Below are 24,876 nucleotides of genomic sequence, written 5' to 3'. Positions count from 1 at the left end.
TCCGCGACATATCCTCAATATTTGCTCCTCAAACCTCCTCTCAGCGTGCATCCTATATACTGCGGAGTATATTTATAGTCAGTACTCTGTTAAAAAAAAAGCATTAATTTCTTCAGTGATCGAGAGATATCTTGTCCGCAGTAGCTGTTGATTCTTTTTTTTTTCCAAGAATTTCTCATCTCCTTTGGTTTGCCATGGATAGTGCAACAGGGTTGACCATCAAGAGCTTTGTATTCCTTGATTTCGAGACCAGTCATCTGCACCCTACAGATCGCCCCAAAATCATTGAACTGAGTTTGATTGCCATCAACCGTGCTGGTCTTCTTGACCCAGACGTGCTTACGTCATTGAATCTTGCCAAAAATCATGAGAACTCTACCTTTGACTTATCCAAGGTTTCGTTACCCAGAATCGTTGATAAGCTGACGCTGTGTTTGGACCCAGGAAAGTACACAAGTGCAGATTCTGCTCGTCTCACCAAGTTGGACAAGGAAAAACTCGATAACAACAAGAAGTTGCCGTTTGATGAAGGTGTGGTCACCATGCTCAACATATTCTTGAGTCGGCAGGATCAACCGGTTTGCCTGGTTGCACACAACGGGATGAGATTCGACTTTCCGATACTGAGATCAGAACTGTCAGGTCTGACTAAGGGAGACCCCCCTGCAGAACTTTATTGCTTGGACACCTTAAAGGGATTCAGAGCAGGATTTGCGACGGAGACACAGGGAGTTAAGGAAAATGCAGAGAAAATAATTTCAAAACAAAGTTCTACTGCATGGAAAAGAAAGTTGTCTGATTTGGAATGCTCACCCCGTCCCAAACGTCAACGGATCTCCTACACTCTTGCGAATATCTTCAAGAGGACATTCGAGAGGCAACCACCTCACTCACATTCTGCAGAAGATGACGTGGTGTCTCTGATCAAGGTATTACTTCCGGTGAAATCTGACTTCGTGTCTTGGGCTGATGAAAACGCTTCACCGTTCAAGGATTGCAAACTGTATTATGCCACCCAGCCAGTCCTGTAGTCGAGTAGTTTCGGTGGTCGGAGGTCGATCAAGTCCGGCTTCAAGTCAACATGGCCATGATGACCCAGGTCCAACGGAAAGTCCAGGTTCAAGTCAGCATGGTCTGAGACTGATGATCAAGTCCTAGTTTGAGTCAGCAATGAACGTGTTCGATTTTAACATATTAAATCTGTTGTTTACCCCTGACATTTTAACACTTTGAAATCATACCACATATATTCTCCGAATCAACAATCGCTTCAAAACAAACAGTAATTACTTGATGACCCCCCAAATAATAATGATAAAGAAAGAATGAAGAGAAAGCTTTAATAACTTTGATATTTATGTATGATTATAGTCAGGACTCGTTTGCAATCATCATTCTAATTGTATTTTTAAAGCATTTTATGTATCAAAATAATTAATGATATTTGTCATTTCATTAATAAATACTGTGCCTTTGTTCGATATTGCTATAAGCCACTGGCGGATCCAGGGGGGTTACAGCCGGCCCATGCCCCCCCCCCCCCCTTTGAGAAGCAAAATTTTTATTTTTATTTGCTTGTTAATTTTTTTTCGGGGACGTAATATCCTTCATTTTTGGTAAAAAAGTTTTTTTTTTTTTTGCTTGTCAAATTTTTCCTCGGAAATTTGTGCCCCCCCCCCTTTGGAAAATCCTGGATCCACCCCTGCTATAAAATATGTTCTTATATTTCGTTGCCTTGATTATAGGCCCACTAGCTGATACATTATCATATTTGCTGTAAAAAAAAACAGGTATCAGAGTGCGTATAGAGTACTCAAAAACAATTTATTATTATTCCTATTATTCAAAGGATGTATATAGGCTCTTTAAAAAAAAAGTGCACACCTAGTTACCAATAATGCATATAGCATTTCCATTTATTTGGAAGCAGGATAAAAGAGCATTGTAGATTAAATGCCTTGCTCGCGGGCATAGGTGCCGCGGCCGGGGATCGAACACTGGACATTCCATGTCCACTCGGCCACGGCACCTCTACTTTGAGAAGAAGAATTCATCACATATTTCTTCTATGCAAGGGCAGCTGTTTATAGTATCTGATATCCTTTTTGGAAAGATAAATAAAGAATGATTGAATATAGAAGCAAATACCACAATACAAGAAACGACATGGCATCATTTATATTGACAAAAATCTTTGCAAGTTATGGTATTCAAATCAGCATTATTTTGCCGTGATTGTAATTTGATTAATTTGATTAAAACTGAAATACAGTACAATGCAGAAAGATGAGAAAACTGGGTTTTCTGCATGCGTGTATGGTTTCAAAATTATTGTATTGTATCATTCCACTATAATGCAGTGTTTCATTTCTAATTCCATTGATTGCCGATGGAATAAACTTTAATTCTGATCTGAATAAAAGAGATGGTCTATTTTTTTCTATAATTTGCTGGTAACAGGTTTATAGTTTATATCACGATGTTTTTTTTTTGTAATGTATTTTCTAGTAATCAGCATTAATCAGTAATCAGCGATATATTATTCTAACTAAACTATCGTATCAATAAGCAAAAAAAAAATCAAACGAAAAATCTACAAACATAAACGAAAAATGACCCCTGATTTTTCATTTTATTAAGTATGCATTTTCTTTTGGAGTAAGGACAAAGGGACGCGGAACGGGGGGGGGGGGGGGGCTTTCAATAAACAAGTACAAACCGCTTGGAATGACCACATTACTGTGATTTCTTTTGCATATGGTCGACCCTCCATAACCGTTCCGCAGCCCCTGTCGAGTTGATTAAAAATTATTATACTCATGAAATAGATCTATATATCATGTATTGCTGAGCAGCTGTGACAAAAATGATAAATGAAGATGATGGTGATCGTAAGGATGGTGCTTCTGCATGGTGATAATGGTGATGATGGTTATAATGGTGATGATTATGATGATGATGGTGATGATGATGAAGGTGATGATGATGTTGATGATGATCGGTGGTGATGATGATGATGATGACGATGATGAAGATGATGATGAAGATTATGATGATGGTTATGGTTGTGATGATGATGAAGGTGATAACGACGATGAAGGTGATAACGATGATGATAATGATGATGAAGATAATGAGTATGATGATGATGAAAATGATGATGAAGACGATGATGATGATGTCGGTGGTGATAATGGTGAAGATGATGGTGATGATGTTGATGATGACCATTATGATGCTAATAACAGTGCTGCTAATAGTGATGGCTATCATTAACATAAAATAATGCTGATGATCTTAATTTTTGCGATAGTGATGATAATGATGTCGCCTGATGTGTAGTGATAATGATAATATAATGTTGATGCCGATGCTTTTGCTGATGATGACGTTAATATCGTCCTCCTACCCTCCCCGTGCCCTAGCCCCCCTCCCCTGTGGACCTCTCCTATGCCCAAGCTGTCATATTGCGCTACAAAGTCGGTGGGCCCTTTAATTTTTGACACTGTGAAACAGGATAGACCAAGTTTTAAAATCAAATTCAGGTTTTATTTCTTACATAACATTAAATGCCATACATAACATAACATAAAATCGAATTTTTTACAAAATATTTTAACACATATCATACTTTAAGTTAATAAAAGATAATTAAAGAAAAACATGAAATGGATGTCCGATTTATTTCAAATATACACTGGAATAAATAAAGACTAAATAGGTCCATTCATCAACAGCAAGTCAAAGAATTAGCAAAACAGGAAATATCCTTATGATTTCAAATGAAATATAATTGTTTTATTGTAAGTCTATTCGTTTTAACACGAAATGCGTGACGTACGTCATTACGTTCATCCCATTCTTTGCCAAAGACTGATAATATTTACCTTTCTTTTCTTGTCTTCCTCCTTTTTGCAATATACAAACAGCATGGTTGCCACGTTTTAGAAACCATTTTGTTTCAGCATGGTCAAGGATAAAAATTGAGAATTTAAGACCGTGAAATAATCAATTATAAACTTCGGCCAATCCCTTTAAAATATCTTCGACCCTGCCTGTTTATCATCACTTTCATTTTTTTGAATGTAAAGGTTTCATCTGTATTTCGTTCCGTTCTGATCACGAAATACGCTGGATCAAACATGGTTAAAAACATCTTCAATGTTGCATATTCTCAAAAGCATGCAAGGTAAAATGCCCAAATTTATCTTAAAGAATTTGTTATTCAATATCAATGTCTCCACAATCATGAAGAATGGAATGATTAATTTCCTAAGAATAACACTTAAGTGATGAAATCTTTCCCTGCAAACCCTATTTTTAACCTAATCATAAGCGAGATAAAAATCTATTGAGGTGCCAATATTTTTCTTCAAAAGAATCTTGATTTAACAATAATGCTGAGCATGCAATGAGCCAGTTGATTTCCGGCTGAAAGTAATAATCTTGCTCTTTTATGTCTAATATCATGAAAGATACGATGGGCACCATAATTTCCCAACATAGCTCACACGTTATTGAATTTAATCCGCTAAAGGTTAATAACTTATTTGCAGATTTCACTCTGTGAATTGAGCATTTATTTGAATGCCCATATTTTTCTTGAACATGCATTCAACCAATGTTTAAATAATGATTAAATAATTCCTTATATACCATGAACAGTGGGTGCCAGGTAAAAATGGCAGAAGTAAAAATGGCAGAGGTGAAAATGGCAGAGGTAAAAATGGCAGAAGTAAAAATGGCAGAAGTAAAAATGGCAGAGGTAAAAATGGCAGAAGTAAAAATGGCAGAGGTAAAAATGGCAGAAGTAAAAATGGCATAGGTAAAAATGGCAGAGGTGAAAATGGCAGAGGTAAAAATGGCAGAAGTAAAAATGGCATAGGTAAAAATGGCAGAGGTGAAAATGGCAGAGGTAAAAATGGCAGAAGTAAAAATGGCAGAGGTAAAAACGGCAGAGGTAATAATGACAGACGTAAAAATGGCAGAAGTAAAAATGGCAGAAGTAAAAATGGCAGAGGTAAAAATGGCAGAAGTAAAAATGGCAAAGGTAAAAATGGCAGAGGTAATAATGGCAGAAGTAAAAATGGCAGAAGTAAAAATGGCAGAGGTAAAAATGGCAGAGGTAATAATGGCAGAGGTAAAAATGGCAGAAGTAAAAATGGCAGAAGTAAAAATGGCAGAGGTAAAAATGGCAGAAGTAAAAATGGCAGAGGTGAAAATGGCATAGGTAAAAATGGCAGAGGTGAAAATGGCAGAGGTAAAAATGGCAGAAGTAAAAATGGCATAGGTAAAAATGGCAGAGGTGAAAATGGCAGAGGTAAAAATGGCAGAAGTAAAAATGGCAGAGGTAAAAATGGCAGAGGTAATAATGACAGACGTAAAAATGGCAGAAGTAAAAATGGCAGAAGTAAAAATGGCAGAGGTAAAAATGGCAGAAGTAAAAATGGCAAAGGTAAAAATGGCAGAGGTAATAATGGCAGAAGTAAAAATGGCAGAAGTAAAAATGGCAGAGGTAAAAATGGCAGAGGTAATAATGGCAGAGGTAAAAATGGCAGAAGTAAAAATGGCAGAAGTAAAAATGGCAGAGGTAAAAATGGCAGAAGTAAAAATGGCAGAGGTGAAAATGGCAGAGGTAATAATGGCAGAAGTAAAAATGGCAGAGGTAAAAATGGCAGAGGTAAAATGGCAGGGGTTATAACGGGAGAGGTACAAATTACAGCTCTAGGTAAAATATGGCCAGTCTTAAACCTCCACGCAATGAATTGTCAAAAAGCCCCCGCATGTAAAATCCTGAAGATTTTTCCACATTTTAACATTGGTACAGATCCACTTATAAGCAAATAACGATATAACTGTCGAAAAATATTTCCGCTTGAGTGAGCACCACTTACTTTTGAAAAGTTAGTGAAAATGGGGTGCTGGTTTGTTAAAAAGCCGAGAAAATGTTCACTCCAAAATGAAAGGGGATTTGGTTAAGCCGGGAAAATGACACCAAAAATTATTTAAACTAAATGAAGTTCTTTTAGGTCAGAAAAAGAATTACAACAAAAAAAGTAACAATTAGATAATAAACAATGTTTTTTCATCTGTTTGGAAAAAAAAACAGAGATTTGTATCAAATCTCTACATTTTAGCATACCTAGCTAATTACCAAGAGGGTGCTGCTTATGGTGTACAAAATACCCAACAGCACTTCCGCTTACAAGAGTTTTATTTATTTATTTATTTATTAGAAAATATTTATTCAGGATAAAAAGATCAGCTACATTGCTGTTTTACATCAATGTCCTGATTTAACAGGGATAAAAAAAACATATAAAGTTACAATAATATCATGATGCAAAATACATATAAATATTTAAACTTAGCTACTAAAATATGATTAAAAAAATACTGTAAATAATTATATTATGACATTAAAAAAATGAAATTCAGTTCGAACTAGTTAAGTAATTACGGCAAGATAATCTGATAACACCACCCCAACCTTTCACAATGATGCTTCATATGATAAGTATTAGAGGAGAATGAAACCCTTAGAACAAAATAGCCCGAGTGAAATCAGAAAAATCAAAGAAACAGACCAACGAAAGCCTAAGAAAAATCGGACAAACAATGAGACGGCCACGAGCACCCGAACAATGCGATCACCAACGCTACGGAGTTATGACCATCAAGGCGTTTATATCATATTGGATGCAGTGGTAAAGGTTCAGGGTCTTCTTTTATGCAAAGAATCTGAACCAGACGGTCTTCCTCGATCAACCCCAAATTGGTTTACCAGTCAAAACAAGATTATTATTGAGTTTCATAATCGGTTACATATTCAGTGCCAAGCCTGGGAACGCATGCGTATATTGTCATTCAAATATTTTAAAAGAATAGTATAGACGACATTACAAATAATGACATAATATTTAACCACAATCATTCATGGCAATTTGCAACGTCTATAAGCTTTCCCCGCTATGTTCTCTATGTTTTTCCCCGCCCCCCTAACCTTCTCTGTCTCTCCACCTCTCTTATGTCTACTCTTCCTCCTTTTTGCATCGGTAAAAAAGGCAAAACTTTAGATATAAAAAAACAGCCAGACAAAAAGGAATGTTATAAAATGATGAATGAGAATGGTGCAGTTTCATTTTGCTCCTGATAAATTGAATGAAAAAATATGTGGTTTTATTTCTTTTTAAAAAGCGTTCACGGTACACCTCCAACGAATTTGTAAATAGCATTGTTAGGCCGATGAAGACATAATGATGATGAAATGCCTAACCGTGACATGCACTTCTTAATTAATGTATGTACATGCGGGGGCTTTTTGACAATTCATTGCATGGGGTTTTAAGACTGGCCATATTTTACCTAGAGCTGTCATTTCTACCTCTCCCATTATAACCCCTGCCATTTTACATCTGCCATTTTTACCTCTGCCATTTTTACCTCTGCAAATTTACATCTGCCATTATTACCTCTGCCATTTTTACCTCTGCCATTATTACCTCTGCCAATTTTACCTCTGCCATTTTTACACCGAGCCGAACAGTGAGCAGTCTATGAGCTAACTATTTCGAAATAACACACGATTGCTTTTTTTGCATAGATTATAGCTTCGCAAATTTTCGCATAAGCTCTGAAATAGTTTTCTCTGAGCCATACAATTAATATCTCCTAAAACATAAACAATAAGCTTATCAATTTCTCGAAAAGAATAATTGGCCTATTCAGTTCAAATAATTAAAAAAATGTTACAATTTTAGAAAAGCTGTCAAAATTATGTTTCTAAATTATTGAACGATCTTTTTTTATTATTGAAAACTACTCTGAAGTGTTATTTTTAAGATGTCACTAAATACCATCACTTTTTTGTCAAGGGTGTAAAAAATGCATGCATGGATTAGGCGAAAAATACACTTTAAATTGAATGCTCCCAATCAAATGATTTGATTTTTAAATTAATTCATTACGATGTCGAAATAAATTAATTCTACGATTGTAACATTTTATATGGCTGGGGATTATTCATGTTTAATTAGGCCTACCCTCAAGATCTTGCTGTGATACACAAATATGGAATAATAATTTGACAATTTGACCAGCCTTTTTTATGTGAGTCTTTTTCCCAACTGAAAATGACTCTAAAAATGCTCAGAATTAAGAAAATTACTTTTTACTATAATTTTACTATAAGACATTGAACAGTAACTGTCAACATGAAGAAATAGTCATGACTGACATGTTGATTGGTGTGGCTAACCAGTTGCTGATCCAGGGGGGGGGGGGGCACGGGCCGGCTGTGCTCCCCCCCCCCCCTTTGAGAGGCGCAATTAAAATTTGTAATGTAAAATGCCGTTAAAACAGAAGTGTCCCCCCTGGAAGTGAAGACTCTTTATTTTAGGTTGTCAACTCTTTTCGTGGACGAAATCCCCTCAATTTTGGGTTAAAACCATTTTTTTTCTTGTCATTTTTTTTCCTGGGGAAAATGTGCCCCCCCCCCCCTTTCGAAAAACCCTGGATCCGCCCATGTGGCTAGTAAAATACCTGGTCAGGTTCTTCAATAAAAGCTAAATATTATTGTGCATTCCCCCTTTATAATGTAAGAAACATTACAATAACCATGAGATCATAATAAGGAATCACGCATAAGAGTATAACTAACATTAACCTATGCTGAGATCAATAAGTTCCTTTCATTTTGGCGCAAGCTTTTTTCAAACTCATTATTAGATAAGCCCCCTACTTTAGAACATATCAAAAACCTCCTTCTTTTTGACAGCGTTTAAGAACATTTTTTTAAATTGAACACTAGAGTAATATACCTTCATAGCTTGCTTTGGCTAATTTTACAATGTAAAAATGATAAGATTCCCAGATTGTAAAATTAATTGGAAAAAAAAATTGGGGTGCGAAAATTAGGCAGCGAAGTGTCCCCAAAGAAAATTCTTTTTTTTTTCTTTCAAACAGGAAATATGAGCATGCGATCCAGAAAACATTTTTGCCCTGTTTTTTTTTTTTACTTCACTTTCTCCTTTAGTGATGGTGGGCGATCAACCCTGCCCCCCCCCCCCTGCACCGGCCCTGACTATACGTCATAATACAGTTTGCAATCCTTGAACGGCGAAGCGTTTTCATCAGCCCAAGACACGAAGTCAGATATTACCGGTAGCAGTACCTTGATCAGAGACACCACGTCATCTTCTGCAGAATGTGAGTGAGGTGGTTCCCTCTCGAATGTCCTCTTGAAGATATTCACTAGAGAGTAGGAGACCCTTTGGCGTTTTGGGGGATGGTCATCGACGGTGTGCCGACTAGGCGCTGATTGCGCTTTCCCGAGTGTTGGGGGAGAACCGGTCTGGCTTGCGAAGTTCTCAGTCTGCTTCTTTTCAACATTGGCAGAAGCAGAATAACGAAGTGGAGGTGCGGGTGCTTTCTCTGCGGATTGGGCAATTGTTTGACATGATGGATTGGGTTTTGTTAGAGAAGCTGCGGCTGAAGATTGCGATATGCTATTAAAGAGATATTCAGTTGCACTGTAGCATCTGGGACTGGATTTAGGAGAATCATGGAGAATTTTGTAACCGCTAGAATCAGATGTTGATGGTCGGTGCGACATAGCCTCACTGGATGACGACAGACTCATCTTTGCATCATGAGATTTGTGAAGGGTCATATTATGAAGTAAACTTCTATCTACGCCATTCTGATTGGTGCGATGGTAAAAATCACCGGATCTTCTATCCTGAGACTGCGCAAAAGTTATTCCAGATGAGTTGAAATACGTTCGATCTTGTGTCACGTTTGCTATCCCAGAAATTTTAACCGAATTCTGTTTGTCCTTCATCCACTCTCTCTTCTTCTTTACTCCCTTGGTCTCGGTTGCCCCAAATCCTGCTCTGAATCCCTTTAAGGTGTCCAAGCAATAAAGTTCTGCAGGGGGGTCTCCCGTGGTTAGACCTGACAGTTCTGATCTCAGTATCGGAAAGTCGAATCTCATCCCGTTGTGTGCAACCAGGCAAACCGGTGCATCCTGTCGGCTTAGGAATATGTTAAGCATGGTGACCACACCTTCATCGAAAGGCAGCTTCTTGTTTATATCGAGCTTGCGCTTACCCATCTTGGTGAGACGCGCAGAATGTGGACTTGTGTTCTTTCCTGGATCCAAGCACAACGTCAGTTTATCAACAATTCTTGGTAACGAAACCTTGGATAAATCAAAGGTTGAGTTCTCATGATTCTTGGCAAGATACAAAGATGTGTTTACATCTTGGTCAAGAAGACCAGCACGGTTGATGGCAATCAAACTAAGTTCAATGATTTTGGGGCGATGTGTTGGGAACAGATGACTGGTCTCGAAATCAAGAAATACAAAACTCTTGATGGTCAACCCTGTTACACTATCCATGGCAAACTGAAGCAAGGCGTGACGTTGTTTTCCTGAGGAATGAAGTAAAACAATATACTCTAAGACCCAAACAAAAACATATCCAAAATCCTAGAGTGAGTGACACACTTTATTCTATTAAGTTAAGCCATGTAGGGAGCTGGTTTTGGCATGCATGCCGAAATATTGCTACATCATCACGTATAATGTCGGATTTCCGATTCTATATTAATCACCGCATTCATGTCATTGGAAATACCCAAAAACAAAGTCCAACAAGCAGCTCTGACTAACGAAGCAGTGACTGAACGAAGGGGGCGTTTTTATATACGTTTGAGCTCCCTAGAAAAAAAGAGGAAAAGGGAGGGGTGCATGTCGGATGTAATCTACGCGAAAGAGGGGTAGGATGCAGAGGCGTAACCCAAAATGCAATCATTTTGGGGTTATGTATTATGACTGTTTCATTTTTCTAGTCAAATACTTGGTCAAACTATTAGCAAAAGCTAGATCCTATACTGGGGGGGGGGGGGGGTGGAAGGGAAGACCGGAACTGATCGACCCCGTGGGAAAATGGCTAAGATTTTGAAAGTATATCGGGCTAAAAATCAGTCAATCATCATGACAAAAGACAAAAAAAAAATAAACGTAGTTTAATACATACCCCTTAATCGCTTTCCGCCTTTTCTTCAACCCCCTTCCCCTTTCCTTTTCTCTTTGCCTCACCCCCACTTATAGTTGCACATGTTATTATAATTGCCCCCTTATTTGCTCCTATATAATTTGCAACCGCGCATGTTCTAACAACCTCTATAATAATCAATGCATGATTTTAAATACATTCTTACATGAAATAAAACATATAATGATTGGTGATTACCTCATCCAGTTATATTGGTTTAATTACTTCGACCACGACTGAAAATCTTCTGTTCAAATGCTGGATCGAAGTTCTTTTCAGTAATATCGACTGCATAATAGGCCTACTTTGCAAATAATGGTCAAGTTCACAGATTTTTCCAGGAACCTTAACGAGACATCACATTCAATCTGCCAGGAAAGAATAGCCGACAATACTCGGAATTATTTGCATACTATCCGTTGCTATGCATGGCAAGCATCTGGAAAGCCTTTGGGTTGTCATGCATGAATATCTTTTTTTGTTAAAAAATCTGAATATGATAGGAAACAGTTCTATTTATTTATACGTAGGCCTCGTGTAGATGCTTTCTTTCCCTTTCTCCCTCTTTCTTCCCTTTCTCCTTTGTTATATTTCCACTAATTGAAAATTCTAAGCAGTCGCCCCAGCACCCCTGTGGTGTCACGGTATAACGGGACATTTTGTTCATTTTTGTTAAATTTGACAACTCCCCCCCCCCCCCAATAAAAAAGGAGAAAGTTTTCACTTCTTAATGAAGGACGATTTATAATTATATGTCACAACAAATTTAACAAGCAAGCAAGTAAAAAAATAGATCGAGGGAAAATGTCGTCAGTTGTGTATCTACGACATTTTTCTGTGGCTGTGCCTCTATCTGCATGCGGATCCACAAATGCACAAATGCTCTCTTATCACACAAGTTTGCTATGTTTTGATAGTTATTTTGTTCATTAAAAAGTACTAGTCACTCGATCAACCAATTTAGGTCAATGCACCCCAACAATATAGTTTGATTTGAATTGAAACAACATTTTCACAAAATAGTAGGTAAAATAAGCATGACAAAGCTGCGCTTTATTTCATCATGAAAAACAACGGATGATATCAATATGTGTTGATCTATAATATGATTTCACAAAACAAACACATTACGGGTGGTATAGCTCTATAAAAATGAATGGTGTCAAACACTATAGGAAAAAATGATTTCGTAGTACATGTAATCAACAATCTTTCAGATAAAGGTCGCAGTGTAACGCTCCAAAAATTCTGAGAATGCCAGACATGGCGTATATGGGCAACATTATTATTGTACATGATAAATTTAGACATATAGAAAAGTAATATCATAATTCACCTCTATTCCTTTCATTTTCTTTCTTTTTTTTTTTTTTTTTCTTATTTCCATCTTGGTTGTATCTTTTATTTATTATTATTATTATTTTTTTTTGGGGGGGGGGGGGGCTTAAGCGTTTATAGATGCATGCCGGAGTCATTCACCTCCCAACTCCCTGCATGGTTTTACAATAGTATAGCCGGCCTATATTATGCCTACAAAAGAAATGATACAATTGGTTGCTTTATCGCCTGTGTTACAGTACGGACCGTTTTATGAAAATAAATGAAACTTTGAAGTACCTTAACTTTATTATTTTTTTCATTCGATTTTGATGAAATTTCAGTTACGAAATAGGCCTAGGCCTATATATAGGCCAATACAGGCCTCATTTTCTCGTTTTATCTTTTCAAACATTATTAAATAACAGACTACGTACTAATTATTTATAAGAGCTATATTGTCAGCTTATGGCCAGCTTATATCAAACCTCTTTTTTTTGTTATGGGGTCTATGTCTCTTGACACAATAGGGGCGTCTTGTACAGAGAGTGTCGATTGATCCGATCAATCGTAACTATGGACAGCCACACTGTAAAAAAAAATTAGTAGAAATTACTTAATAAAATTGTGGCAAAAAATTGCCTTAATTTTTTCAAGTATTTATGACTTTGGCAGTTTTAAGTAAAATTTACTTATTTTCTTTGCTTCCATTTTACTCAAGAAAATTAAGTTACAATAACTTAATTCAATTAAGTAAAACAATCACTAAAATATTTGAAAATATCAAATGGGGGAGTGGATGGACTTTCGTGATTCGAAAGTCCGCTCCCCCATCGTCCCACTTTTGGTGGCATCATTTTCATTTTATACATGTTTTATCCAATTAGACTTTGTGAATTGTCACTTACCTGTACATGTATAGGTACTGACATTGATAGTTAGTACGCGATCGTTTCATTCTTACAAATAAAACAGTGAGAATAATTTTCTGCTAAATGACTATTTAATGTTGCCTTTTCTTTGATTCAACAAAAGAATACAATAGTTAGCACACCCTTATCCAAAACAATTTCAAACACAAATAGAAATGACAGTTATTAAAAAAAAAACACATTTACTTGCTCTAATGAATATTCATGCATTATTTAAATATGGCGTTAATTGAAAATATAAGTACATTCAACATGATTTTATAAGTAATAATCATCTTTGCCTAATTGAGTTAGATTTACTCAATCAAAGCAAGCTATCAATACGTGAATTTTCTTAAATGTATATTGAAACCAAATAAATCAAGTAAATCAAGTAAATTAAAAGACAAGTTGAAACTACTTAAAAACAACGAAAAATAATTACAAATTGTAAATTCTACTTAAATACATTAAGTGTTAACTACTGATTCAATGTTTTTTTTTTACAGTACGTGCAGCAAGGTCAACATATGAAATGAATATTTGTTCAAAAAATTGTCTGGATATGAATGTATATCCATTGATTCACTGATTTCTTGACGAATTGGTGTGTTTTCCTAGCTTTGTTTACAAAAGAAATATTGTGAATTTCATGTAGAAAAAAATATGACCCTAATGGTGAAATTTCCATATAGAGTTACGATTGATTGGATCAATCGTAATTCTTTGTAAGATGGGGCCCAACTAGGTCCAGCTCTGAACTCTGTCAGGTGGGGAACCGTACTTGATTCGGAAATATGACTTTTGGCGCGCGCCCCTTGGGCCCAGAGGGGGGCACTCGACCAAAAAAGTGGTGGGGATGTGCCGCGGGCGAGACAAAAAAAACGGGGGCCTTGGAGCGGGCTTATTGTAAACAGGAGGGTCCTCGGAACGGCCTTTGGAACTACAAATGTTTGTGAAAACGGGGGTCCTTGGAACGGATCGCCAGCGTGTGAGTGCGTATGCCTCCCTATGGAACGGTCATGCGTGCATGATGCAGCTAGCGCGGCCTCCGCCGGGTGCGCTCGCGCAGAGCTGAGGCGATGGTCGGACAGCGCTCTGCGGCCGCTTTTCACCAAAATTGCAGCTCATTGTAGCTAGCAGATCAATGCTATCGGAACAGCGTAACGAAAAATATGCGAAGCTTTGGAGCGGATTTCTTTCTTCTTTTTTCTCAATAAGACAAAAATGCTATGCCTTGGAACGGAAATTTGAGTGTAAAAATGGGGGTCCCGGCCCTCCGCGGCACATACCCACTATGCATCATATACTGAGTGCCCCCCGGGCCCTTGGGATTGCACTCACTTCCTAGGTCGCTTTTATTGTTTATTATATGAATACATATTACCCTTTCTTAATTCACTCAGAAACAATGATATTTTTTATTTTGACTTCAAAAAAAAATATCATTGTTTCTGGTGAATTAAGAAAAATCAAATACACTGGCCCGTATTCTGAAGTCGGGTTTAACTTAAACTCAGGTTTAAAGTGGTGGTTTAAGTATGGATAGCCAATTGTTACATAAATCACTAACAGAAGGGATATAATATTTCAGCTCATTTGGCTCTCAAATCATTCATTATTGTCTATATAGATTATTGTCTTCACCATCGATGAATCCGGAAAGAGCACAGCAAACATAAGAAACGTACAACTTAATAAAAAAAATTGATACTTTTGGCTGTCCATACTTAAACCACAACTTTGAACCTGAGTTTAACTTAAACCTGACTTCAGAATACGGGCCATTAAGTCAGCGAATCAATAATGATCCCCTCCCAAGACCCTCCCCACAACCCCTCCTCCCTTTAATATTTCGTTTCATTGTTACCGTACGGTACATGACGACTGGAGACGAGGTTGCGATCGTTGATAAGCCACGTATAATTCTCTATTGTTGAAACATGGCAGCCTCCGTGCGAAGAACGCGAATGCCCATCGTCTGCTTATTGTTGTTAATTCTCGCCGTTTACAACAACGCCCATGGTCATCATGAAACAGAAAGTGGACACAGCCATGAGCATTCCCACGCTGAAGCAGCTGGAGCAAAATCTTATGAGGGAAATGTCTGGACAGATGCAATAGGTGCCACAGTTTTGATCTCTGCAGCACCGTTCGTGATCCTTTTTCTCATCCCGCTGGACAAGGGGCGCGAGGGACAGGAGTCGCTGTTGAAAGTGCTGCTCAGCTTCGCATCCGGTGGATTGCTTGGTGACGCGTTTCTGCATTTGATCCCGCATTCGCTTTCTCCGCACAGTCATGGCGATCATGGACATGATCACGGGCACGATCACGGACATGAGCACAGTCATGATCACGGCCATAGCCATGGTCATGATCATGACCACTCTGGACCAATGCTTGTTGGTAAATTCAAGCTTAAACTAGATATACTCCTCTAACTTCAAAATAATGTTTATGAATCTAGATAAAGTTCCACGAATCCAGAATAGTGTACTTAGGTCTGACTATATTTAACGTTGGATCTGTCAATACAGATTACAGGGTTTATCTAATTCCTAGTATTATACTTAGCAAAAGTTTTGATATCGAAACAATTAAATGCAATGGATATACCTCGAGCGAAGTTTGTGCAGGCTCCACTTCAATACCATGACTACCGCTACACTATGCTCCACCTACCCGAACTTTGAGACCATGAATTCGATCAGAAATTCCATGTGACAAAATGTGGGATTTTATGGTGGGAAAATATAAAATTAATGCGACATCACGATCTTTAAAAATAAGTACAAGTTACAATTAATATTCTTACTTTACACAAAGTTTCACTTTTCCATGCTTCTATCAGTCTCAAGTTTTGGCGATTTAGAGCCAACATGAAGTTCCTCACACGTATAAATATTAATGTGCTGCCGATTTCAAAACATTGCATGCGCGAGGTACCGAGCTCGGACCGGACCCGTTACCTCGCGTGTGAGATGTTTTAAAATCGGCAGCGAATTACTTATACGTGTGAGGAACTTCATGTTGGCTCTAAATCATCAATTTTGAGACTGATAGAAGCATGGAAAAGAAGTGAAACTTTGTGTAAAGTAAGAATATTAGTTGTACTTATTTTTAAAGATTGTGATGTTGCATGAATTTTACATTTCCTCCCCATAAAATCCCACCTTTTGTCACTCGGAATTTCTGATTGAATTCATGGTCTCAAAGTTTGGGTAGGTGGAGCGTAGTGTAGCGGTAGTGAAGTAAGTGGAGTGGAGCCTGCACGAACTTCGCTCGAGGTAGCATGGATAGAGATATTGTATGTAACACTCAACCTTTTATGAACAATGACCACACAGATGTACAAAAACGATTCTATTCTAATGTTGTTAGAGGGTCAACCATTCATTTCTTATCAATTTTTCTGTTCTGGGACTGGGTCCTGACTCATGTTACATAATCATATAGGTAACTCAAAATATGGCTTCCTTCATTGGCTTTTGTTTTTGAGCAAACCGTTTAATTGGCAGTTAACCTTAAATGCACAAGGCCACCACTGCCTGGTACTGGTGTATCATTATTTCAAAAAGTTCAAATTGATTGTAGTACTACTACTAGTAGAATGTAGGTTGGGGATTGGGTGTCCAGACACTTTATAATTTTGAAGCCTTTTTGTCTTTGGATTTACAAAAAAAAAATATAAATTCAATAGTTGTAACTTGTAATCATCTATTTTGTTCTCTATACTGTCTAACATTCTGTACTAAAAATGATAAACTTTGCTTGTTATTTTTCCAAATGGCTGTTTGAAATTGATTGTCCAGACACACAACAACTGGGTATACAGGCATTTTCATGATTTTATTTCCATATAACTAAACTGCAGTGAAGTGAGTGTTCTTTGTACAAGTCCATTTCTGTCATCAGAAATCCATTAGGGCCTATGTGAAAAACAATCAAATGCCACCCTTGTTATAAATTTGTATAAATGTTTTGGTAGTTTTTATGACATTAATCAAGGCTCCACACTAGCTGTTTTGCTCGGTGGCCCGATCGGTCCACCAAAATCATCAATTTTATATTTTTGGTGGCCCGCAAAGCAAATTTGGTGGTCCTAAAACAATAGAAAACATTACAATTTGTCATAACTTTGGTAGCCCGACCAGGCCACCAAGTGTAAGCTTTTACAGAAATTTGGTGGCCCAACTCTCAATTTAGATTGCCCCGGGCCACCGCTGACGTCGAGCCCTGCATTAATTAATTTCTTGATTAGTTTCCATGCCTGTCTATGAATACATTTTTAAATACTTCATGATCAAAGCACTTAAAAAGTTATTCTCCACTTGTTATTCGGACATCCGACAAGATTATTTTCTCCTTGTTGAATTAATTTTGTTTCTATCTATTTCAGAAGATATGGGTTCACTTGTGATCAACTTGATCTGCAAAATTATCAACCCAATATGAATGCAATTTAGCTTCATGAATATGTTAGATTGAGGCAATTTCTTGATTTGTTTTGCAACAGGCTTCTGGGTGTTAGTTGGAATTCTCTTATTTCTGCTGGTGGAGAAGTTTGTTCGCCTTGTGAAGGGTGATGGGGCCCATTCCCACAGCCAGGGGAAACCAAAGAAAGCACAAATTGAGGATGAAGGACCAGCACGGGAGGAAGAAACCAATGGAAGTTCTTCGCAAGTACGACGCAGGATAGCTGGGAAGCAAGAAGAGGCTGAAAAAGATAAAAAGAGCGTTGAACCAGAAGGTACATGTATGACCATTGACTGAACACAGTTGTAATCAATTTGTTGATGACTGTAGATATTGTATATGGCCATCTTTAGTTCCCATTAAAAAATATTCAGGATAAGAAAGCTTAGTTTTGTTACAGTTTATGATTTGAGTCTTGTCCTCAGCAGATCATATTGCATTAACGCATTTAACTGTCATCATCTACTATGGAAGTGTATTTCTGTTTTGTCTTGAGAGGTCTGATCTGAATTGGAACATTGACCATTAACCATAACCATTGTATTCCTTGTCCAATTTTTTTATGAAACATTCACACTCCTGCCTTACTGACATGCTTTTGCACAAATCATTTTATGGCCAAGGATGGATTGCTCTGTATCTACATTCCTTTATTTGGTAATCTTGACAGTTCAATACATACAATTATTTTCACCTTTTCTAACTTTTGCTATTTCTGTACAACCATAGAAGACCCTCCTATTAAAGTTTCTGCCTACCTCAACCTCGTGGCCGATTGCACGCACAACTTCACCGACGGCCTGGCCATTGGGGCTTCGTTCCTAGCGGGTCGCAATGTCGGCATCGTGACCACCATCACCATTCTTCTTCATGAAGTCCCGCATGAGATAGGAGATTTTGCCATCCTTGTGCAGTCTGGATGCAACAAGAGAAAGGTATGTCTTTTCTCTGTGTCGTATACGGGGTGCGTTCAAGCAATTAATTTAAGCTAGAATCGCAATCATGGCTCACGGATCAAAGCACAAACATGAAACTTGGTTTCTGCAGGAGAGCATTCTAGGAAATGCTGTTCAAATACTCTTTTTTTTTTACTTTCAAGATGCTCTACTGCCTACTGTACAGTTTGACAAGGAATGATATTGCTTACCAAATTTGATTAGCATTATTGGTCATAACAGAAAAGTTCTCAACAAAGTTCTGTACTTCAGTTCTATTTAAAAATCTTCTATATAAAAGACTTTTTGTGCAGCAGTCTTTAAAAAAGTGGAGCATATTATCTGTTTGATAATCTAAACTTTGAGATTCAAACAATTTTTGTTAAAGCCCCATATCATTTGATATTTGCTGAAAGTTCATTTGCATTAATATATGTACGTTTTGTCTCCATGGTTATTTATTTCCATGAGCATTTATCCTCCTAATTGACAGCTTCATTTGATATAATTGGAAATCAAACTTCCATAGTATTTGATCAGCTGTATACATCTTGTCTCATGTTTGTGGACTAAAAATCATAAAAATCAATTTTAAGCATTGATTTATTTTTGGGGTTAAAATTTTGAAAACCAAAGTCAAATTATTGCATTGTAGACATAATAGGATAATACCAGTTAGTCTAATCCCCAAATTTACTACATTTCTATTGCTAAACCCATTTGGGTGCTATTTTATAGCAAACCTAAATTTTGAACATCATCTTGAGGCCTAAACTGTCATAGATCCAGTAACCATTGAAGTTTCATCCTCACAATCTTCCCTCATCTCTGCCTTGTAAGCAGGAGAAACAAACTGAATAAACCAATTGCTGATGTGGTTTACGGTACACCATGTTGAGTATTGTAGAAGAAGAAAAAAGGAAAAGAAAAAAGAAAAAGAAAAAGAAATGGATAGGCGAGAAAGTGGAAATTTGAGAGTAGAGTAATCTTTCTTGAAAGTAGTCCTGAAAAGGACTGTAAACCAGAAGAGATTGATGAGTTGAAACAGCGTGAGTAGTAGGATGGATGAGGGGATGCTGGCTTGAGTCGGCGAGTAGAGATGATGAGCAGGAAGACGGACAGTCAACCTGCCCGAAACGTCAAGTCTCTCTACTGCTTCTGCTCATCTCTACTCGCCGACTAAAGCCAGCACCTCCTCATCCATCCTGCTACTCAAGCTGTTTCAACTCATCAATCTCTTCTGGTTTACAGTCCTTTTCAGGACTACATTCAAGAAAGATTACTCTACTCTAAAATTTCCACTTTCTCGCCTATCCTTTTCTTTTTCTTTTTTCTTTTCCTTTTTTCTTCTACAATACTCCACATGGTGTACCGTAAACCACATCAGCAATTGTACATGCCACCATGCAAACCTTCAAACAACATCAAACTGAATAAAGATTTATTTTACTGTAGCCCCAACGAACCAGCTTCAGGCGGACTAATGATTTGCCATTTGTAATAACGTAATACCTTTGATCGGTCTGGAGTCAGTTTTGTTTCAATCTCAGGGTTTCAGGGTTAGATCGTTGAAAAGCTCCAGCTGGAACATCGCTCGTCTATTCTTGGCAGAAAGAGTGGTGAGAAAGAGAAAGACCATTACAGTCAAGCTGGAGACTAATCAATGAAGTATTGAATGCTTGTTGATGTGACAGTTCCATGACATTTGCTCCAGCGACAATTGCTCTGCTCTAAATTTCACATACTTATCAAATTATCAACTTCAACCGTGGATTTAACACTTTACCCTACCGTAAAGCTTGCCCTAAACCCAACATACAACTTTATTGCAACCCTTACCCTAACCCTACATCTAAGACGAAATTAAGCCCAGAGCAATTGTTGCAGGAGCACCTCATGTGACAGTAGCATAAGCCATAATGAGTACGGTACCACTAAATGCGTTCTTTTATTTCATGAATATGATATTCAATCCAACAGGCAATGTACCTGCAGCTCTTGACAGCCGTTGGAGCCCTGGCAGGCTGCACCTGTGCTCTCCTGGCCGAAGGTGCAGGGGACGCCACCTCCGTCTGGGTCCTCCCTATCACCGCTGGGGGCTTCATCTACATCGCTACCGTTACCGTCATCCCAGAACTCCTCGAAGACACCACCCTGAAACAGAGCATCATGGAGATCGCTGGTCTCTTGGCCGGGGTGGGACTCATGTATCTTATAGCTTTGTATGAATAGGTAGGTAGGTTCTAATTTCTTGCCAATTGATTGTAATTCTTGTCTATTCTTTTTTTTTAAAAGTTTCTCTTAATGTAGCATAGCTATTTCTAATACAGGCACAAATTCAGCCAGATAAGACACAATAGTTTTGAGAGGCAGAGTATCGTGCAAAAACAGTATGGCTCCTATGTGTCTAATCCGGCTGGATCTGCACCAGTTCTAATGATAAGTAGTCTCTCCTTTTGAGTCTCTTTGTCCTCTATGTAATTTCATTCATTTTGTGATTAATCAATTTATAGCACAAAGTTGTGATCTGAATAAAAGTTGATCAACTGTCGATGTAGATGAAGGAACATATGTTTTAAATATCACATATCTAATAACTAACTCTAAGCAGACATGAGGTTGATTTAATTAACCTGCCTATATTGCACCAGACTTGTGGTTAGCATTGTAATGGTTAAACTAATATTTTTTGTTTTGTTTTTCGAAGAGTTCTCTTTTTTTCTAAAGATTGATTATTTGTCAGTTGAAATCTGAACTAAAATGTATATCATACTTGGATTGTGAAATGTGCAAACAATGTGAAAACAAGTATGTTGTATGTACGTGATCATGTATATTTCACAAGTTTCTTTATGTGCATCGAGTGTTGACATTGCTCTACTCTATATGGTGATGTTGCAGAAGCAGGCATTTTACTATATACCATGATTTAGTGTACATGTATTGCACTTGTAATGTAAAATTCAATTTCATTTGTGGATGATAGGCAGCACAATGTCTCTTGCTATGTGCCTTTGCAAGACGTGCAATTGTTGTATTTTAATTGATTCCAAACAGATTTATATATCTTAAACTTTCAGATACCATACAGGTTCATATTTTTCTTTGCATTGGACAATATTCCCAGTTATGTTTTATGCCTTGTCATTTCAAGTAATGAGACCTTCAAACGTGACTTGAAGGCCACGAAGATGGGCAAAACAAGAAAAAAAGTGTGTTTAATTATTCCTGTACGAAAACTTTTGAAGGTGACAAGATATTATTTTTTTTAAACACAAAATCTTGATAGTGGGACTAGTAACACATAGATGTACATTCAAGATTTCAAGATTTATTAAAACATATGATCGCAGCTTGTTAAGCTGAATTGACAAATGTTTTACAAAAGAGCATAAAAAATATACATAAAATCAACAAAAAGGTAATGTTACAAAAGAGTCAAGAAATTACAAAAACAATTACGGTATAATCATGATAATAATGAAGTGATCTTAGTTTTGGAAAGCTTTGAAAAAAGTACATATTTTGGAAAAAAAATTCACTAAATATAAAATTATTGTGATGTAATATGGGTTTAAAGAAGAATTGAAAGGAAATTTGTTGTAACGGCTTTAACTTATTTTTCTTCTTTAATATCATGTATATTAGTATTTTCATTATATTTCTAATGAATAATTGTGAAATCAGAGGTTTGGAAGATCTATTTTAATGAGGGGGGATTCAAAATTTGAAATACCGGTACTGATTTTTATTTAGAGGAATGTAAATTATTTACATTGTACTCCTTCAATTTCATTTGAAGAGAAAGAAAATGTACATTTTAACCGAGTTGTTAGATGCATTGTGAACATGGCGATGTTTTGTAGGTTTTTTTTTTGTTTCTCTGTAACTTTCTGAAGGCATGCGTATAATTCATTGAAATTTGTCGACATTGTTTAAGTTTATTCTGCTCTTTCTTCATGCATTCATGGTGAAGAAAACAACTTCCTTTTATTCATACTTGACATTTATGAATGATTTGAGTGTCAAATAATCGACCTTGTACAGCTTGAGATTCTTGTCACAGTTGGCTCTCCATAGTTAAACCACAACTTTAGACCAGAGTTTAAATTAAATCAGAGTTCAGAATATGGGTCATTGAAAACTGAATTTTGGTAAATGTCATTTGCTTCCTTTTGTCAAAGTAAAGCATCTTTGTACTCTGCAATTTTGAATGTAGAATATGTGACATTTTGGGCAACTAACTTTTGTGATAGATTTCTTTTTTAAAGCACATGATGGTGGTAATGTAAATAGGAGCAAATTTTCAGTGCTTCAATTTACTCCATACTCGTGCATACAGTGATCACATTTGAGACTAGTGGCAACTCTAAATCTTTTTATATGCTTTTCTTGTCTCATCAATCTTCAGACTGTGTAATTTGAATGTAGTTTGGTCATGAAAATCAATGGAAATAATGAAAAAGTGAAATGCACATGCGCTTCTAAAGACGTGTTTCTTTGAAAGATCTACTTGCATGATGATGCATCATTTATAATGGGATTCCGGCCAGTCATTTTTGTACACAAGATGTTGGATTTTCCACTAACCCAATTTTAGAATTCAATGAGTAGATTCATGCTATGACTTGTGATATTTGCGTTCCTATTGTTTACATCGTAGTACAAATACGTTCTTTGATTATTGCAGTACTTGCTATTAGAAGTACTTTTGATTTTGTGTATTTAATTTTTTTCCCCATAGTTGTCTGTCATACAGAGCTGCCAAATTAAGAGTTTACATTCATTTAAGAATTAAGAGGAACTTCTTCATTTTTGTCTCACCTGCATAGCAGAGTGAGACTATAGGCGCCGCTTTTCCGACGGCGACGGCGGCGTCAACACCAAATCTTAACCTGAGGTTAAGTTTTTGAAATGACAGCATAACTTAGAAAGTATATGGACCTAGTTCATGAAACTTGGCCATAAGGTTAATCAAGTATTACTGAACATCCTGCCTGAGTTTCATGTCACATGACCAAGGTCAAAGGTCATTTAGGGTCAATGAACTTAGACCATGTTGGGGGAATCAACATCAAAATCTTAACCTAAGGTTTAGTTTTTGAAATGTCATCATAACTTAGAAAATATATGGACCTAGTTCATGAAACTTATACATAAGGTTAATCAAGTATCACTGAACATCCTGCATGAGTTTCACATCACATGACCAAGGTCAAAGGTCATTTAGGGTCAATGAACTTTGGCCGAATTGGGGGTATCTGTTGAATTACCATCATAACTTTGAAAGTTTATGGATCTGATTCATGAAACTTGGACATAATAGTAATCAAGTATTACTAAACATCCTGTGCAAGTTTCAGGTCATATGATCAAGGTCAAAGGTCATTTAGGGTCAATGAACTTTGGCCAAATTGGGGTATTTGTTGAATTACAGCCATAAATTTGAAAGTGTGTTGGTCTAGTTCATAAAACTTGGACATAATAGTAATCAAGTATCACTGAACATCCTGTGCGAGTTTCAGGTCACATGATCAAGGTCAAAGGTCATGTAAGGTCAAAGAACTTTGGCCACGTTGGGGGTATTTGTTGAATTGCCATCATATCTCTATAAGTGTATTGGTCTAGTTCATAAAACGTGGAAATAAGAGTAACCAAGTATCACTGAACATCTTGTGCGAGTTATAGTAGTTTTCAAAATCAGCACTGCTGCTATATTGAATCGCGTGATGCAGGTGAGACGGCCAGAGGCATTCCACTTGTTCGTTTTATGATTCAAATACATTTTAAAAATTTAATAATGGCGGAATGACAACTTTTTTAGTCAGAAATCACAATTTGAATTCAATGAACAGTTAAAGTTGGTGGCTTTGTCATGTGGTAATTGCTTGTTGTGTTTTCATTCAATACTGTGTTTATTTAGTCCATTTCTTTCTCTATTTTTGTCTGACTTGTGTGATCGTGTTGCGTCCTTGATATAACAGAGGTGCATATAATTATGTTTGGTAATAACTGGAATGCACTGTTTGCGATACTGTAATGGAGCTATCAAAATTATTAAAATAGTCTGGTAATTGTAATCATGTGACAGAGTGCATTCTCCCTTATTGTTTTTTCCTTCAAAGTTGAATGCAATTAGAGCCCCTTATTAGAGTTTGGCCAATTCGCTTCAAGTGG

At 37.0% G+C, this 24,876-nt stretch overlaps 3 protein-coding genes across 4 annotated transcripts; 2 read left to right on the top strand and 1 right to left on the bottom strand.

The window, feature by feature from the left end:
- Positions 1–14: 14 nt before the first annotated feature.
- On the top strand, positions 15–2,446 carry LOC129277125 (three prime repair exonuclease 2-like). The gene has a single exon (XM_054913347.2). It carries the CDS (start codon positions 195–197, stop codon positions 1,029–1,031), a length of 837 nt encoding a protein of 278 aa, XP_054769322.2. The 5' UTR covers positions 15–194; the 3' UTR covers positions 1,032–2,446.
- Positions 2,447–6,211: 3,765 nt separating this feature from the next.
- Positions 6,212–10,581, bottom strand: LOC129277377 (uncharacterized). Its single transcript, XM_064110511.1, has one exon. The coding sequence runs from the start codon at positions 10,400–10,402 to the stop codon at positions 9,083–9,085; it is 1,320 nt and encodes a 439-aa protein (XP_063966581.1). The 5' UTR covers positions 10,403–10,581; the 3' UTR covers positions 6,212–9,082.
- A 4,569-nt stretch (positions 10,582–15,150) lies between these two features.
- On the top strand, positions 15,151–24,779 carry LOC129277851 (protein catecholamines up-like). 2 transcript variants are annotated; one of them, XM_054914030.2, is made up of 4 exons: positions 15,151–15,694; positions 17,805–18,038; positions 18,494–18,699; positions 20,680–24,779. In XM_054914030.2, the coding sequence occupies exons 1-4, from the start codon at positions 15,232–15,234 to the stop codon at positions 20,929–20,931; spliced, it is 1,155 nt and encodes a 384-aa protein (XP_054770005.2). In that variant the 5' UTR covers positions 15,151–15,231; the 3' UTR covers positions 20,932–24,779. The 2 variants fall into 2 exon arrangements, with proteins under 2 accessions (XP_054770005.2, XP_063966801.1); XM_064110731.1 differs by having other exon boundaries at positions 15,188–15,694; positions 18,497–18,699.
- Positions 24,780–24,876: the final 97 nt, after the last annotated feature.

This window comes from Lytechinus pictus, chromosome 15, assembly GCF_037042905.1.
Source record: "Lytechinus pictus isolate F3 Inbred chromosome 15, Lp3.0, whole genome shotgun sequence".
Lineage (NCBI taxonomy): Eukaryota > Metazoa > Echinodermata > Echinoidea > Temnopleuroida > Toxopneustidae > Lytechinus > Lytechinus pictus.
This window is presented reverse-complemented; position numbering and strand designations above follow the sequence as displayed.